Below are 19,489 nucleotides of genomic sequence, written 5' to 3' on the forward strand. Positions count from 1 at the left end.
AGGGTGGATCCAGCCCCACACATCCCTCGGCAACACCCAAGGGTGGGCAGTGGCCCTGTACCCTCCCAAGGATCACATTATCTATTCTTTCCTCCTTACTTTCAAAAAATAGTTCATAAACATTTAGTCTATGCAAGGTACTACAAGGAATGCAAAGACAGGTATTAAATGAACAAGAAAGCCCCTCCCTATCCCCTAAAAAAGCGTAGTAGGGGTTGAAGAGGAAGAATGGCAAGAAAGGGCATTCCTGACAGAGGAGCTGTAGAAACGCTGAAAACCTCACATCCTGGGCATCTACAGGCCCATGGGAGAATCATTTATCCCAGCATTCCACTTTTGACCATTGTCTGGTCTCAGACAAACATTAGCATAACCATTAGCCTCACTGCAATGTAATTACTCTTGGGCTGGTTTACTCTGGCCCCCTGCCAAACAGAAACATTCACAAATCTACATATGAATTTGGGGCAGGAGATTTTTAATGTACTCCTCCTAAACGTCCACTTACTGTTTGCAGCCAAGCAGGCTGCTCTACTGAGGTCTTTTCTTTTCCACAGCCACCTCCTAGGAATACGGATGGTTCACCATGGCACCTATTTCATTTGGTCCTTCATTCATCCATTGAACAATATTTATTGAGCGTCTATTAAGTACCAGGCCCTGTGCCAGAAAATGATCGTGAACAAAACAGCCATGGTTTCTGCCCTAAAAGAACTTTGTCTAGAAGTGAATACAGACATTTCACCAGTAATTACAAATCTGATGACTATTACAAAAAGGGATGGATATTCAGAGCAAAGAGAAAGTATACTTACCAGTGGAAGTTTCCCCAGAAAGTGGGGCCAAAGGCAATGCCTTTCCCTGCATGGACCTCAACACCAGGAGCCTTGGAGCATCCCTGTAGTGTTCTTGAATCTCTACCTTGTCTACTGTACTCTCAGCAAAGTCTGTCCTTATACCCCCATTTGCCAAAGAAGGACCCTAACCTCACCTTATTACTTCATCCTCTCTTCTAAATTTGCTAGCCACACCTGGTGAGTTCCAAAATAGTAAGGACAAGACCCTTTCCAATCCCCCTCTCCCCAGGCATTTTTTAGTAGATTAAGAGAGGACTGGGGTGGGGGGAATGACTTCACTCTAGTGAGGCTCTAAGGGTTAGCATGACCTCGGGAAATAATTCCCCAAAGGGACACATCCCAGCTGCTCAGGGATTACCAAGTCTCCCTGTTTACTTATTCTTCTAAAGCATTGGGAGAGCATTATGTCTCAACCATAGGTTATATTTCATTTTGAAGAACCCACATACTATTTTAGTTTCATAGCTGTATTTTTAACCAAATCATTAAAAAAATAAAGCACTTTCTATCATGCTTCTAGGTCAAAAGTCTAGCTACATTATTATTACATTTAGTCAGTATACTTCAAAAAAGCCAATGCTTATCATAAAATTGAATAAATTCAGTCTCCCACATTGTAAATATCCATTTGCATATAACAGGCAGAAAGAAAACTGTCTCCTGCCACTAGGAAAAAGGAGCAAACTTGCAACTTCAAATTCATGAACTTATTAAAAATCCTTTTATTTTTTTAAAAACGCATTCTCTTGTAGTTGGGCAATAAACTTGAAAAAGCATTAATGCTCTGACTGTCAAATAGGTATAGATAATGACATTAAGTATGAAGAAGCACATCGTTTCATGGGCACAAGATAAGTTTATAAAATATAAATGCTTTGACAGTAAGAAAACATACTGCTCTATTCAATTATGTCATCTGCTCAAAAAACAATTGCTTCTATGTTTGGTAAATAGATAAAATCCAGGTCACATTCCTGCATTCAACTGAGTTTCTAGTCACTCCCTTTTCTCTAAATCCAAGAGTTCTTTGTTTCTGCATGTTCTTAAGTGTCATCATTTATTGCCATAGGCATGATGGCTATATTTAACTAATAATGACAGTGGTTGTCATTAGATTTTAACTCAGTAACACTAGTCTGACATATCATTTGAAGTATGTCTTCAATTTAAATTTGATTAAAATTACAAACATCCCATCTATTATGTCAATCAAAATGTTGTCACTCTTTGCCTGAACTTTTCTATGAACTTTCTTTAAATAAGTCATGGCAGCTTAAAGTTAAGGTTAGCCCTGGGCCATAAACATATTTTAAAATACAACTCTTGGAACAGACCACAGGAAGGGCAGTTGGGGCTCCTTTTATAAAGCCTAGATTTTGACCTGCACCGCTGAAAAAGGCTCTCAAGGCAAAAAACACAACATAGTGAGAGTCCAGATGAAGTGGTATACACGACTGCTCCACAAGGAATTTCATTTGCTTGTATATATCTCAAGATCACAGATCAAGCAAATACACAGATCTAGCTATTTATGCCCCAGCCTGTATGAAAAGGTAATAGAAACATGGCCAGAAAGGGAGGGAGGTAAGGAAGGAAAGGAGATAAATAACAAGTGGAAAGACAATTTTTTTTAAAATAATTTTTATTGTGCTTTAGGAAAGACAATATTTTAGGCACCTATTACATGCCAGACTTTTATACATATCATCTTATTTACTTCCCTTTACTCCTATTAGGATCAATTTACAGATGAGGAAACGGAAGCTGACCGAGGTTAGGTAACTTGTCCAGCTTCATGCTGTAGTTTGATTCCCTGGCAGTGATAAAGAAAGTAGAAACAAATGTTTTTGTCATCACTACGGTTGTTTTTATTGTTGCAGTTTTCCTGAACCCAGCCAGCTATTCTGGGAAACTAGGAGTGGACACTAAGTTCTGATTAATAGCCTGGGAATCTTAATAGCATTTGGAATCTTAGCTATGTTTATAAAATGTTATACTCAGTCTTCTGTTTGGAATCGGGCTTTATAGCCATCTAATTTGCAAATTATTTATCTTAATTAGAAGAAAGATGTGGCAGTCTGCTTCCATGAAGACTGCAGCCTTAGAAACCCTATAAGGCCGTTCTACTCTGTCCTATAGCGTTGCTCTGAGTCAGAATTGACTCGATGTCAATGGACAGTGGGTCTCTACCCCTGAGGATACCAGCCATAAGCTCAGGAGTTCCCAGTCCCCAACGCTTCTGACTTGCTGGCTCTCACTACTCGCTCAGGTTCAATAATTCTCTGGAACAACTCACAGAGCTCACAGAAAGCACTCTACTTAAAATTACATCTTTATTATAGCAAAAAAGGTCGCAAATGAAGAAATGCATAGGGCAAGGGTGGTGAGAAGGCAGAAGGGGACAGGAGCTGGTTGAATGGACACAGGAAATACAAGGTGGAAAGAAGGAGTGTGCTGTCATATTGTGGGGTGAGCAACTAGGGAATCACACACAAGTAAAATTTTGTATGAAAAACTGACTTGAATTGTAAACTTTCATTTAAAGCACAATAAAAAATAAAATAAAACATTATTCATTCCTATCATACCACCATTATAACACTATTATAACACTTAACATAAAATATATAATAAATATCAATATCACACGCAAGCAAAATTTTGCTGAAGATCATTCAAAAACGGCTGCAGCAGTATATCGACAGGGAACTGCCAGAAATTCAGGCCGGTTTCAGAAGAGGGCATGGAACCAGGGATATCATTGCTGATGTCAGATGGATCCTGGCTGAAAGCAGAGAATACCAGAAGGATGTTCACCTGTGTTTTATTGACTATGCAAAGGCATTCGACTGTGTGGATCATAACAAACTATCGATAACACTGCGAAGAATGGGAATTCCAGAACACTTAATTGTGCTCGTGAGGAACCTTTACATAGATCAAGAGGCAGTTGTTTGGACAGAACAAGGGGATACTGATTGGTTTAAAGTCAGGAAAGATGTGCATCAGGGTTGTATTCTTTCACCATAGCTGTTTAATCCGTATGCTGAACAAATAATCCGAGAAGCTGGACTATATGAAGAAGAACAGGGCACCAGGATTTGAGGAAGACTCATTAACAACCTGCGTTATGCAGATGACACAACCTTGCTTGCTGAAAGTGAAGAGGACTTGAAGCACTTACTAACGAAGATCAAAGACCACACAGCCTTCAGTATGGATTGCACCTCAACATAAAGAAAACAAAAATCCTCACAACTGGACCAAAGAGCAACATCATGATAAATGGAGAAAAGATTGAAGTTGTCAAGGATTTCATTTTACTTGGATCCACAATCAACAGCCATGGAAGCAGCAGTCAAGAAATCAAAAGATGCATTGTTTTGGGCAAATCTGCTGCAAAGGACCTCTTCAAAGTGTTGAAGACCAAAGATGTCACCCTGAAGACTAAGGTGCGCCTGACCTAAGCCATGGTATTTTCAATCACATCATATGCATGTGAAAGCTGGACAATGAATAAGGAAGACAGAAGAAGAGTTGATGCCTTTGAATTGTGGTGTTGGTGAGGAATATTGAATATACCATGGACTGCCAAAAGAACGAACAAATCTGTCTTGGAAGAAGTGCAGCCAGAATGCTCCATAGAGGCAAGGATGTTGAGACTGCGTCTTACACATTTCGGACATGTTGTCAGGAGGAATCAGTCCCTGAAGAAGGACATCATGCTTGGCAGAGCATAGGGTCAGCGGAAAAGAGGAAGACCCTCAACAAGGTGGATTGATACAGTGGCTGCAACAATGAGCTTGAGCATAACAACGATTGTAAGGATGGCACAGGACCAGGCAGTGTTTTGTTCTGTTGTGCACAGGGTTGCTATGAGTCGGAACCGACTCAATGGCACCTAACAATAACAACATAACACTTAACACAGTCAGAAATTGCCTTGTTAAGTTACTTATATGTTTATTGCCTATGTCCCCTTCCACCTCACTAGGACATAAGCTCTATGAGGTCTCAGTCTGGCTCACACTGTATTTTTAAGGCTTGGAGCAGTGCCTGGCACATTCTAGGGACTTGATAAATATTTGTTGAATGAATGAATGAGTGGTGTCTCTTTAACTCTATTCCTCCTGCCTCCTTAGACAAGGAAGCATTTTTTGTTACATCCGAACACAGACCCTCAGCTCTAGTCAGGGAGGTATTCTCTCTGTTCACCCTCATCTGCTAGCAAACAATGCAAGGTGAAAAGAACAATACTTACAGTCCTTATGGGTTAACACCTAGTGAGAATTAACTTGCCAGATTTCTTTGCAGCTGTGACAAAAGGCCCTTACGAAAACACTTAAGGTCAGATATGTTCCCATATTTAGAAATTTTTGAATTTCAGAACGTTAATATCATACTATCATACTAGTGCATATATGATGTTAATATCATAGTATCATACTAGTGCATGTATCATATATAATACTCCCAGGAGGGTCCAGAGTAGCACCCCATAATTAAGTGCATTAATTATTTTTCAACTGAACAATTAATTAGTCATATTAAGTAAGTTTCTGCTACCATATAAGTTATGAAAAGAAGTTCTCTGTGATTTGGGATTTGGGAATTGCAGATAAGAGATTATGGACCGGTAGCACTAACTCAAGGTTGTAAGGAGTAAATATAATATACTTAAAGCACATAGCTTAGTGCGTGACACGTAGAAAGCTTTCACTTTACCAGAGCACTTTTAGGTTTGCAGGCATCTTTATCAAATAAGAATAGCCTCTGTTCATATATACAATATATATATATGTCCAGAATTTAGGTGTTTCTCAATGACTTGATATTTTCACAGCATAGGAGATGCTGTCGGCCACATGCAAGCTCTAGATTTTCCTATTAGATAAGACATTTGTAGATTCGTGTGTGTGTGGCTCATCTCTTGCAGTTGTCTTCAGATCTACTTATATTTACAGTAAAAATACTCTATACACTTAGTTACAGGTTTAAAACTTTTGCAGTAGGAAAATGCATGACATACATGCCTATAGTTTTACCCTCACTTGTAGAAATAGATAGAAGAATCAAGTGTTGTCTCAGAAGAAAGCGTTTTGTTTTTTTTCCCCCCCTCTCTTTTTTTTTATTAAGTCATTTTCCTGCTTTTGAGTAAATGCAGCTGAGTGAGAGATAAGATGGATGGGTATAACACACATATTATTGAAATAACACATTGTTTAAATAATACAATGATACAGAATCTGGGAAAGACAACTCTAACTCCTTCTGTAGCTCCTCAAATTAAGTACTGATGACCCTACAGGTTAGCTTCATAAAGCCCAATATTTGCTTTGGCAGAACTGAAGCAGCCATTGGTGTGGGCAGCTCTGTAGAGTTCTGTCTTGAGATCCAGCAGCAGGAATAGCAAGGTGTGATGTGATGTGGGTAGTGGGTCACGCTTTGAAACTTGTGCTTTTAACACAAGCATTTAAAATTCAACAAACTCGGTAGACATACAATGGAACAGAATATAACGCATGAATGCAGGTTCATTAAACTAATGCATTTTTTGAAAAACAAAATATGACAGAACATTTCATTATTGACGCAGATATGAGAAAAAGTGTTATGCTGCTATTTAGAATGTGTCTTGTGTGTCGTGGAATTGAAATATTTCCAAATCATCAATAATTAAAATGATGAGAATCCATCATTTCACTGACATTTACTTCTATGTGAAAAGATGGCCTATTTTAACTGTGCTCACACATATTCTTGTCAATCACAAGCTGTCACAGCAAATTATTTCATTTTGTAGATAACATGGCAGTTAGCAGAAAATCTCAAGGTTTAAATTTAGATCTTAGGTGTAGTATCAAGAACTCTTTTCATCATTTTTTTTTTTTCCCCTTCCTGTAAGTACGTTTTCACAATGCAACATATAAAAACTGTAAAATCTTATTCACAATACTCAGTCTCATTTCTGGTTAACAAAACTCAGGACTAAAATGAATCACTGTAAATGGTAACTTGGAAGGACAAATAGAAGAATAGAATATGAAAGACCTGGTAAAAATATAAAACAAAATAATAAGAGCTTTATACAATGGGAACTCGGGTCTAATGAATTAGGCTCAAATAATTTTTTTCCCTCATTTTCTTAACACCTTTATTTAATTGGAGGCCAGGAACCATTTCTTATGCTATGTTTGCATTGCCTACAGCTCCTAGCAGTTATAAAGGAGCCGAACTCTTATAAAATCCACGGACATGATCTGAGAATTTTCACTGTGCCACCGTTAAGCAGAAGGTGGCGGAAACTTAATAAAACATAAACCATATGGCCATGAATTTGAAAACTTTTCAAATGCCTTTTTAAACAACTCATTAACTACATCTTCACAATTTCAGCACAATCATTAATAAATGTCAGCATCTTTAAATGCCAAAATTACAAGACATCTTCATCAATAGTCTAGAGGAAATTTTTTTTTTTATCTTTTCCACACACAATTAATCTTTCTGATTAGTCATTCAAAGTCAAAATGTAAGAATTATTCTAATACTGCATTTCAACATGTCAGTCTTGACCTTGGCCTGACCTCTACATGATAGCTTTGTGTTGAGATATTTGATGAATAGTTCTGGCTTTCTATTCAATCCAGTGCCACTGGTTGTCAGTAACAATGCTCAAGAAGGGTAGAAGAATAGCTCAAAAAAAAGTCAGAGATGCTGTGTAGGCTTTTTTCTACCTTGGTAAATCTAGAAATAGTTCTTAGGCAATCTTCACTATCTACACTGTTTTCCCAAGGAATAAGAAAACCAATGAAGTATGGAAATATAATTGCCAGAATACACATTGATTTATTTGGCCTTCCTGTGCCAGAAAGAAAGTAAATTTTCCTTTGGCAGAGTCGTTTGATTTACACCGTCAAATAGTGTTCTCAGTTTTAAGGATTTCTAACTTATTTATCCAGTACAAGTACCTCGAAGAGTAGAACTTCTATCTCTATGCCAGGGCTATACATAGTAGGTATTCAACAAATATTTATTAGTTTAAGTTTAGATCGAACTGAATTAAAAAGCAGAGCTGAAAGAATAATGATTAAAAAAAGAAAGACACCAGACTTCGAGCTCCTTGTTTCATCTCTGTGTCGTAGAACCGGCCTAGTACCTGGCCATAGTAGGCTCTCAGTAAAGGCTTGCTGAATGAATGCAAATCAATAATGAAAATAATGACCAGTTAATGACTCTAATGCCTTTTTAGAAAACTGCGTATAAAACATTCATGCCCATTTAGAAAAGATAACATTAGTAATACCCAATCCTGCCAGCTGTTTTCCCCCTCTTTAGCTTTCCCATTTAAAACTCGTGGTTGTTGAGTCAGTTCCGACTCATAGTGACCCTACAGGACAGAGTAGAACTGCCCTGTAGGGTTTCCAAGGAGCGGCGGGTGGACTTGAACTGCCGACCTTTTGGTCAGCAGCCAAGCTCTTAACCACTGTGCCACCAGGGCTCCTCTTTAGCTTTAGCATGTTCAATTTTCCAAATTGTAATAATGCTTCCTTACTCTAAATGTATCCACAATGTCCAAAGCTATACCCTACATGTTTTATTATTATGATAGACCTATGAAGACAAGGTGGCAAATTATTGGTTTATCTACAAAACATATATTCAGAAAGGTAATCTTATCCTGATTTAGAAGATTTGAAAGTGTATGTGAATATGTGGGTGAGATATGTATCTATAGATAGATATAGGTATCCATACATACACACTCCCTCAAATTATCTAAATCAAGATTATCTTTCATATATGTAATCTGTTTATTTACATTTATATTCTTAATGTTTTGAAAGAAACCAAATACCAGTGTATAGGCTTATCTATGAGTTTAACTGAGACCAAGTGGCTTTTTCCCCATTATACTTATCCTAAGTCTTTTTAATGGACATGTGATGTGCTAGTCTGTGTCCAAGCTCACCTACAATTCTTTTCTCAAAAGAGAAGGCACATCTGCCACCTGCTCTACTCCGTGTCCCAGCAACAACTGTCGAGCAGCATAAAGATTGATTATCAGTCAAAAACCATTGCACAACACCAGATTTTGGTGGGTTAAGCTTGCTGATCCAGCAAGAGATGGTGTGAAATTTTCAGGAGTGTGTGCCAACATTTTGGTGCTAAAAGAACAGCAGTGCATGTCACAGTGAAACACAGCCAAAGATATGCAGACAAAGCAGAGAAGTTTTTTGTTCTGGACATGGCTTTATAAAGAATAAAACAGAAAACAAAAAGTAGGAGGCAATTAGTTTGTACATTTAAAAATCATCCACCAAGCTTAGCTTTGTGTGTAACCTTGTTATTTTAAGTATACATGTCCAGGGGATATTCTAAGAAGCTTAGTTATAATAACATATATATATATATCTTCTACAACACCATTAACCATATAAAAGGTAAGTATTCATAAAAATAATTAACCATATAAAAGGTACGAATTTATTCATAAAAATAATTGAGGATCTTAATGATGCACTCACTACATAAATATCTGAATTTTTTTAAAAGTCACTTCTTAGACATATGTGCTCACAAGGATTCATGTTTTGATACAAGCAGGAGATTTACTGAAAACAAAATAAAGGCAATCATATTTTGAAGTTAAAGGAGAATTTGGCAAATATAAGGGTCTACACTATCACACAGGTAATTTTTACTGAGTATTATAGCGACAAGTTTCTTTACAATGACCAATTATCTTGAGCTTTATATTGAATTCGAGAATTTTTTTTTCCTGTAGATCAAGTATGATCAGAGAGAGAAATCTGCTATCATTTTACACAATATCATTAATAGAAAATGGATTTTCATCACTTCATCTGTAATGAGCTCCAAAATTAATTTTCTTCTTCTTATGCAATTATTGCCTAGACTTGCCTTTGATTTGCCAGCTTAATAGCAGTTGCAGACAAAAGTACTTCTAATAAAGTATAAAATGCATAGGGTAGTACAGCAGATAGATACTGAATCTTTAAGGCAAAGTTCTTAGGTCATTTAAATGTGATTACCATATATAGCACTTGATAACTGACACTGGATATGACATGCTTGGAAGAATATTCTTGGATAGCTGGGACTTTTATTTCTCTGTTAAAATGTATTCTTTCCCACTGAAGAAAAAACATGTGTAATTTAGAAAATCTCCACATTCCTGAAATGTTGAAATTTTTTTAAAAGATCTTACCTAAGATTTTATACACACACACACACACACACACACACATACTTCAAGTTTAAAAAAAAAAGTCAAGCTGCAGCAGTTACCTTAAAAAATTTGTATTAGGAAAATCATATGTATATTAAGAATTATACGTTCATTACTGGCCACATTTCCATAATTACGCTAATGTCATCTGAAAAAAGACCAAGAGTATAAATGAAGAAATGATACTAGAAACTTTGAACTGTTTTCTGAGAAAATAATTCTAATGAATTATGTCTGTTGGGTGTCACAGAAACTAAACAGTAAATTCAATAATCTCTGATTTAATTTATTATATTTTCACCATTTAACCTCCTGCAGGCTCCCTAATGTCTGTTCAGATCTATATTAAATTAAGCACCAATGCTAATGAAGGGCAATAAACGTGGCTGTCAGTGGATTTTTCTTTCATTAAGCACATTATCCTCTTACTGAGCTGTAAATGCGTAAACATTAGTTTTGTTAAACCATGCAAAAAAGACAGGATGAAAATCATTTTTTAATTGCACCCCTTAAGCAATTTACAGTGTGTGGGGGTAGGGTTTTTTTCTTTTTTACCTTTAATTTTTTGGAATGGATCTATAAAGGGCTCTCCAGTTGAAACATAAATGTCAGCTTCATGGGGTATATCTTTAGGTTCGAGGGCTTCAGTGCCGTCTGCCAAGAACACTCGTCGTGCAGTCCTGTTCAGATTCAGCTTTTCCGTGCATTCTTGCAGCAACTAGAAGAAAACAAGAGGTAAGATTTACTAGAATGAAAACAACACATTTCCACCAAACAAAAGGTTCTAACGATCAAAATAGAAATGCAATTGAGTCACTTGTCAAGTTAAGTAACTCAAGCAACTCGACCAATATAGTTATTTTCTAGCAGGTGAAAATATAGAAATAAAAGGTAAATAAATCACAGCCCTGAGAATACTTAATGATTGTCTAATTTTAGTCCTTAAGTGTTTTGTCATTTTAAAAGACATTGTATCTGTTTAATATATATATATATATATAGGTAAAAAAAGGAAATGAGTGAAATGTTTGTGAGATGTATGTATATATAAGAAATTTACAGGTTTGATTATTAAAAAGAAAATTTGAACACAATAAATGTCATCTTTTTCATTTTTTAATATTGTAAAGACAGCAAGGAAGAAATGAAGCAGTGAAAACTTTGGAGCACTAGTTACCAAGGTGATGGTTGGTACAATAACTTTGGCAAAGGCTGTTCTAGACCCATTTTTGTAAGCTGTTGCTCTAATCATTCTTGGTTGAAGCTTGAGTCTTTGAGACATTCTATGCCAGCTCCGGGCAGACTGAAATTTTGAAGAAGAGAATGCTGCAACTCTGAAGAAAATAAAACACAAGAATTAGTGCATGTTAGTAGACACTTTTAAATAAATATTATCCTGGATTTGTTTTACAGATATAAATCCCAAAGACTGTTCCTATGTATATAAATGTTCGCCAAAAAATTCTTTTTATAAGATATATTGTCCCTATCTAGTTAAATATTCCAAAAAATTTGAAACAGGGTAAGTATGTCAAAACGGCTCATGTAAAACACTTTTCTCAGAATAAATCATTTTTATCATTTTACTTATAAAATATAACACTCATTTTTAAAAATCATATATATTTCTATCTGCTACTCTCTGATAGAAAGCAAAATTATAATATGGTCTTATATTAATAACTATATAATTACAATATATAACAATAACAATAATAAATGGCTTTTTTCTTTTTTTCATGTTTATGAAAGTTCTTGATTTTTTTTAAAACCGTGAAATTCAAATAGATTATAACCAAAATTATGATGCTGAAGGTAATTATAATTGCCCTCATTTCAAATTGTTTGGGGGCAATAAGAGTTAAGATTCCTTTTATATGTGTCCTCACTCAAAACCAGTTTTGACCTTTATTATTTTCTAGGCAAAAGTATAAGGTAAAATTGACGAACTAACATGCCAAATTTTTAATCTCAGAGTTCTTTAACCATGTTAATTCTCAGTGCCACAGAAGCAAAGTAAACACTTTAAAATAAAAACTTCTGGTAAATTAAAATCACAATACACATGTTCAAACATCTGAAAATAATGGAATATGAGTTTCTTGAGGTGATTTTTATTTTTACCAACATTTTCTTCTGTCCATAAACTTTTAGGTTAACAGTTTCTGCTAACAATCTCTATGTGGAAAGCATATATACCAAAGTGGTTTTATAATAAATTCATTTCAATTCCATTTTGTTTCAAAATATTAAATATCAAAAGTATGCATTTCTATTCTTAAATATCCTGTAAGCAAAGATATTTCATGGCTTGATTAGCTTGATTCTGCTTCAAATATTCTTTTCAGAGTTTCAGATTAACCAGGTTGAAGTATATCTTACGTTTCCCACAAGTGTAATTAGTAACACTCTACTCTGGTGTTTTCAAAAAAACAAAACAAAACAAAGCAAAAACACAAACAAAACCCTTGAGATGTGCTACATTTTAATGTCTGAAACAGTCAATTGAATCATTATAAATTCCACTCAAAGGAAATAGCTTCAACACTCAGTTAAAAAGAACAGAGAACAGCTTTGATTACCTCAGTTGACCCATCGGAGCACTGACAGGTCTGTTTCCTTTGGATGCTGATATAAGGCAAGAATTGTTTTTACTGTTTGATTTGTAGCTATCTCGAGCTGATATTTCATCACGGCTGTGATCTGATACTGTTTGATGTGTGGAGCAATCCTGAAGTCCCGACCCTTCTGATACCACTGCTGAATGCAAAAGTTTGTTGGGGCCAAACTGAGTCTGCAAATAATCTTCAGGAGTTTTAATAACTGCTTTTGCCTGAGATGACATAAACTCCCTGAAAGAAGCAAAGCATGGACAAATACAATTAAATGATTTTTAATCACTTATTAACAAGTGCTATTTAATAACTAATTATGGGCTTTGTGCTAGACACGGTACTATGCACTTAACAGACATTATTTTGTTTAACCCTTACAATATCCTTGGGAAGTGGATAGAATTTTTATCTCTCTTTCAGATTTAAGAAACTGAGTCTCAGAAAGGTTAATTAACTTGCACAAGGTCACCTAATCAGTAGGTGATAGGGTAGGAATTCGAGCTCAAGCCTGTCCCAAAATAAAACCCATGCTCACAACCATTAAGATTCATTGCTTTCCTTAAACTAAGGAAGAAAGTTTGTGTAATCCTTGAAAGAATATAAGTACACATTTTAAACTATTCGAAGCACTTTTTAAAACACTAGCACTCTACTAAGCACTAAACCCACCAAAAAACCAAACCCGCTGCCATCATATAGATCCCAGCTCATAGAAACCCTATAGGACAGAGCAGAAGTACCCCATACAGTTTCCAAGGATTGCCTGGTGGATTTGAACTGCTGACCTTTAGGTCAGCAACCATAGCACTTAACCACTACTGCCACCAGAGCTTCCTATTAAGTACTAGAGAATACAAAAGTTAAAGCTATGGAACCTACCCTAAAGAAGCTTGCAAACTACCCCCTAATAAATAATTAGAGAATGTGTATTTAAACTGCTTGGAACTGAGTGTGTACTAACTTTGAATGCAAAAAGAATTCGTTGAAGGTGTGTTTGGTGCGGGCTGGAAAAAAGGTGGTAAAAGCTTCACAGCAGACCTGGGATTAGGGGAACCAACGTGTCCTGGTTTGCCCAGGACTGTCCTGATTTTAGCACTGAAAGACACTCATTTGGGGAACTCCCTTAGTCTCGGACAAACTAGGACAGTTACTAATCTTTCCTGGAATTTAAGACGGAGGAGTAGCATTTAGATGAACACAAGGGGAGAGAGAAAGGAATGCAAGTGGGAATAAGCACAGCCTGAATGATCAGGCCACTTAAGGGAAAAAAACAGAAGGTAGCTTGAGAGGGGACGGACGGTGGGAAGTCTGTCTACATAACATGGAGCTTAATCACGAGGAGCCTCAAAAGGAGAGTCAGCACACTGCCTAACTGCAGGCAAGTTATTTCTAAAATTGGTATCTTTATTTCTTCATCTATAAACTAAAATTTTTTAGAGCCGATGTTCCCTCTAATATTTTAAGTTGTGAGAAGGCAACTATGATGTGTCAACAGAGGACCACGTGACCCAGGGCAATACACCTATCTATGTAAATACTAGATTAGGTAGGTGGAATATATTGTTGAGTCATTTCCAACTCACAGCGACCCTACAGGACAGAGTAGAACTGCCCCCATAGGGTTTCCTTTTACAGGAGCAGATCTTCAGGTCTTCTCTTCTGCGGAGTCACTGGTGGGTTGGAGCACTTTATCCAGGTATAGAGTTCACTGGTATAATAAAACAAGCTTCAACATATTTGACAATACTGTGCTGTGTGGTGCTTAGGCATAGAGGATAGCTTCCATGTATTACTGTAATTAGGACTATTTTTACACAAATGAAGTTTGTATATTTTCCATTTGCTAGTTCCTCAATAGGTTTTGTACATAATATAACTCTTTCCCCTCAATTATGAACGAACATATGCTGGGTATTGAAAAGTTCTGCAGGGACAGCCCCTCCTCCAAATGTTTCTCATCCACAAATGTCATTACAATCACAAATATTTCTTTTGAACTGCCCTCTTTATGGTCAGGAGTGTGTAAAATGGTTAAATTTTTTCCTCTGAAAGAAAGGTAGTGACATGCCACAGGAAAATGTGCGTGTGTGTATGTACGTATGTTGACATATTCGGTCAGTAAAGTAAAACTCTGGAACCCAAGCAGTTGTGTTTTATTGTCATTGCTGTTGTTGTCACATTATTTCTATCCAGTTTTGTCCTGGTCTGAGCACAGTACTGGAGAGAGAAGTGACCTTCCCTATATGCTGAGGATCCTCCCAGGTTGAAAACTGTGGAAAACAGCATCTTGAATTGTACTTGAACTCTAGCTCTGACAAAGGTGGGACCTCCCTTCAGACCACCTGAGCTACTCAGGTTTTGCCGACAGTGGCGAGCGGTGGCATGTGGTAGCAGTTATGTCACAGTGGCAGCATTTCTACAGCAAGGGCAATGGGGCTGCAAATGGCCACCATGCTCTTGATCCTGGAGGAACCGCGATAAACAACCAGGAGAAAAGGTTTGCAGATCTCATGAACAGTTCTCAGAAATTACTCAGAGAGCAAAATCTTATGTGAAAAACAGAATTCCCTACTTAAAAGCAGAATGAAGTAGTCTTTTTTTTTTCTTTATGAATGCATTGTTCATCGTCAAATATTTTTACAAATAAACTAAAGGCTATTAATGTAATAATTCATTATCTCACCACCACAAAGCAAAAGGTTTTTACTTTTCCATATTCCAGTGTTTCTGCCTTATTATTACTGCTTCAATTATATACTTTGCCTTTTTTACTTAATGCTGTTTAATAGCCATTTTCCATGTTGGGATATGGTCATTATATATTTTACTGAAATGTAATCTTCTATCAACTATGTTTTGCCTCCCTCTAGTCATTGCAAGGGCTATGTATTAATTTTGTCTTCCTCTCATCTCTTCCCTCTGTCTTCTGATAATAGCACTGCCATCTTTTGGGAAATTCTCCATCCCCTCCCCTTCTTCACTCCATATAATTCTAGTAGGGTTAGGACAGTAATTACATGAGATTTACCTGGTAAACGGTAAAAAGAATTAAAGTAGATGATTCTACTATATATTTATTACCTGCTTTCATTTAGTAATTAAAAATTAATACCATAATGAAAAGAAAGGGGTAGTTTTTCATGTTAAAAAGTCACTATTGGTCCACCATTTGTAGTCTTCAGCTTTAATTTATCAGTGGTGATGGCAGGTTTGCATTAGTTCCTTACACATTCTCAAACTCTTCTTTCTTATAACAAACAAAGTGTGTTTCCTAGTCATCAGGTATTTAAGAGGATGACCACAGAACATGGCAAAGCTAACTTATACCACACGGGAATTAAATCTACACACTTGGTTTATTAAATAATTGATGCTTAAATTGAGGATGTTAGAATCTTTCAGCTTGCAAGGAACAGAGAGGCATTTGTGTTTCAGATGATAGAACTTATTACCAGGTTATATAGAAAGTTAAGAAAGGAAATAAAACCACTCCACCAGGCCACAGAGAAAATTGGAAGGTCATTCATTTCTGTCCAGGAAACAAGAGTGATTCAACAACATCTCTAGTAGTCTGCCATGTTTTTTGACTCAACAACCCCATCCCTCCTTCTGTGTCTATGTGCTTTCTTTTCCTGTATCATTATTGCCTAACCTCCCTCTGTCTTCCTCCTCACTCCCTCATGGCTTCCGCTAATTTTTTCTATGTGTCTCCCTACTTCTGTGCCATACTACTTTCTGCAAACTCTGTCTGTATGACTCACATCCAAATTCCCCAGAGTTTAGTTTCATCACTACCCAGTATAGGACCACTGTTGGGTAGAAATCTCAAGCCAGGCAACTTTAAAAGCTACTGGCAAGCCTGTGGATGGGAAGGTACCCACTCATCAGTGGTCCAACCAACTATGAATAAGGCAGCAGGATAACAAGGTTCAGTGAAGGTAGGGTAAGATGGGCTCTCAGATGCCTCCCAAAAGAAGAAACATATCTGGCAGGGGACTTGAATGGCCTATCTAATATACTGAGATAAGGAGAAATGCTCTATACTAATTGGTTGAAAAAATTACTCACTAAAATACATTACACAAATTAAATCACTATCAGAAATGTTTAATTTTAACAGCTATCAAATGCTGCTTTGATTTTTGTGATTATTTTAATATTAATCTTTCATTGCTAATCACAGAGGAACATAAGAATATAGTACTGCCATTGCAGGCCCAGTCTCTGGACCATCTGGCCCAATAGTTTGTTGGAAATGTTGGCCCAAAGGGTTGTAGGTTGCAAGACAGAATTGTTCTCCTTGATGTCAACCTTAACCCAGAGCCGTCGGGTCAATTCTGACTGATAGTGACCCTATAGGACAGAGTAGAACTGCCCCATAGAGTTTCCAAGGAGCACATGGCAGATTTGAACTGCCGGCCCTTTGGTTAGCAGCTGTATCACTTAACCACTACACCACTAGGGTTTCCTTATGTCAACCTCAAGAGTAAGGAATGACCCAAATGACTGCCAGTATGAATACTCCATCATAATGCAAGACTTTATTCCCCCTCAAAGTTCTCCCCTTTATTTATGAGTACCCCCAAAAGAATCCCCTTCTAGGAACTTTAGTAAATTCCTAAAAGTGCCTCCTAAGTCCCTATAAAAATGTATTGGTGAGAGTCACCAACTCTCTTCTCCCCCTCGCTGCCTCCCTGCTGGCCCTGTGCATCACATAACAATGAGGTTTATGCCAAGGTGCTGCCTTGAAATGCTCCCCAAAATTCCAGTGCTTGTGATGCCAGAACAGTTCACACAGCAGCAGGGAGAAGAGGTAACTACCTCTCCTCCCTATCCTATGCTAAGTCACCTAGACCCTGAAGCAGCTCAAGATGTAGGCAGAGTCCCAAGGAGATTTCCTTGAAAAGCTCCATCAGCTTTTGGGCTCTACCTGCCCAGTTATAGGGATTCTAACCAAGTCCACAGGCCAAACAAGGAATAAATGATATATAAATCTCATTGTCATAGAGCTGATTCTGACTAATCACGAGAACTGTCCCATAGGGTTTCCAAGGAATGGCTGGATAATGCAAACTGCTGACGTTTTGGTTAGCAGCCAAGCTCTTCACCACTGCACCACCAGGGCTCCAAATGATACATAGTATCCTCCATATTGATAATAAAAATACAAACATGACTATATAAGATTAAATTTTCTCATCACTTAATACACAGACCACACTGAAGATATTAAAAAGAAGGTGCCACAGTTTCTAATGCCAAATTCAAAGAAGAATTCAAAAAAAGTTTTGTGAAGTGGCATTATTATTAGAATAAACTACTTCCTAAAGTGGATATTTTAGGGGCAGGGGCACAGTCACTTACATTCACTTGGATGCAAACATTCTGGTATGTTTCTTTTAAAAACATCAGCTACATTACTTCTGAGTTACACTTTACTATCAGTTATTGGTAATTTTAACCATTCTTCAGGAATTGGGTATGTAAAATGAATAATATGGTTATTCGTATCTATATGGTTTGTCTTAGTCACCTAGTGTTGCTATAACAGAAATACCACAAGTGGATGGCTTTAACAAAGAGAAGTTTATTTCCTCACAGTAAAGTAGGCTAAAAGTCCAAATTCAGGGCATCACCTCCAGTGCAAGGCTTTCTCTCTCTCTCAGCCTTCTCATCAATCTTCCCCCCAGTAGGAGCTTCTCCGAGCAGGGAACCTGGATCCAAAGGACAAGCTCTGCTCCCAGGACTCCTTTCTTGGTAGTATGAAGTCCCCACTCTCTGCTCAATTTCCGTTCCTTTTATCTCTTAAAAGATAAAAGGTGGTACAGGCCACACCCCAGGGAAACTCCCTTTACATTGGATCAGGATTGTGACCTTAGTAAGGGTGTCACAATCCCACCCTAATCCTCTTTATCATAAAATGGAGGACAACCACACAATACTAGAAATCATGGCCCCGCCAAATTAATACACACATTTTTGGGGGGGACATAATTCAATTCATGACATGGTTATACATACATATACATATATATATAGTTATACATATAGCTATATAGTTATATGGGAAACCCTGGTGGCATAGTGGTTAAGTGCTACGGCTGCTAACCAAAGGGCTGACAGTTCGAATCCTCCAGGTGCTTCTTGGAAACTATGGGGCAGTTCTACTCTGTCCTACAGGGTCGCTATGAGTCAGAATCAAATCGACCACACTCGGTCTGGGTTATAGTTATATAGTTATATACACATATAGTTACATAGAGTTGATTCCAACTCATAGTGACCCAATGCGACAGAGCAGAACTGCCCCATAGGTTTTTTCAGGCTGTGATGTTTACAGGAGCAGATCGCCAAGTCTTTTCTCCTGCAGAGCCATTGAACAGGTTCAAACTGCCAATCTTTTGGTTAGCAGCCAAGTACTTAACCATTGCTCCACCAGGGCTCCTTACATGTATATAAAATATGTAAATATTTAAGGATTTTACGCGTTCTTGGAAGAGGATGAAGTAAAATTTGTCAAATTTAACCTTAGAGGGATAGACAACTATCACTTAATTTAAAACTATAAAACTATAGGCAAATAATTTTTACATATGATACAATGGGCATGATAAATCACAGAATTATAAACTTGGAAGGTGGAAGGCACATTAAGAGATTATCTAATTTCTTTTTTCCTTTTTCTCAAATAGGAAAATACCTCACCTACATTTGGCTTTTGAGTCTATTTAGTAAGATCCAAAAACCAAACCAAACCCACTGCC

The 19,489-nt window shown here is 37.1% G+C and overlaps 1 protein-coding gene across 13 annotated transcripts in view; it reads right to left on the reverse strand.

Annotated features, from left to right (window-relative positions):
* The window catches only part of DCDC1 (doublecortin domain containing 1), a 608,393-nt gene that overhangs the window by 519,697 nt on the left and 69,207 nt on the right, over window positions 1-19,489 (reverse strand). For all 13 annotated transcript variants that reach the window (XM_049890804.1, XM_049890803.1, XM_049890799.1 and 10 more), the window contains 3 exons: window positions 12,693-12,962; window positions 11,288-11,444; window positions 10,666-10,828 (listed from right to left, as the gene is read on the reverse strand). In XM_049890804.1, coding sequence (XP_049746761.1) covers window positions 10,666-10,828; window positions 11,288-11,444; window positions 12,693-12,962 — 590 coding nt within the window. The remainder of the gene's footprint in view (window positions 1-10,665; window positions 10,829-11,287; window positions 11,445-12,692; window positions 12,963-19,489) is intronic.

The sequence above is a fragment of the Elephas maximus genome, chromosome 7 (genome assembly GCF_024166365.1).
Source record: "Elephas maximus indicus isolate mEleMax1 chromosome 7, mEleMax1 primary haplotype, whole genome shotgun sequence".
Taxonomy (NCBI): domain Eukaryota; kingdom Metazoa; phylum Chordata; class Mammalia; order Proboscidea; family Elephantidae; genus Elephas; species Elephas maximus.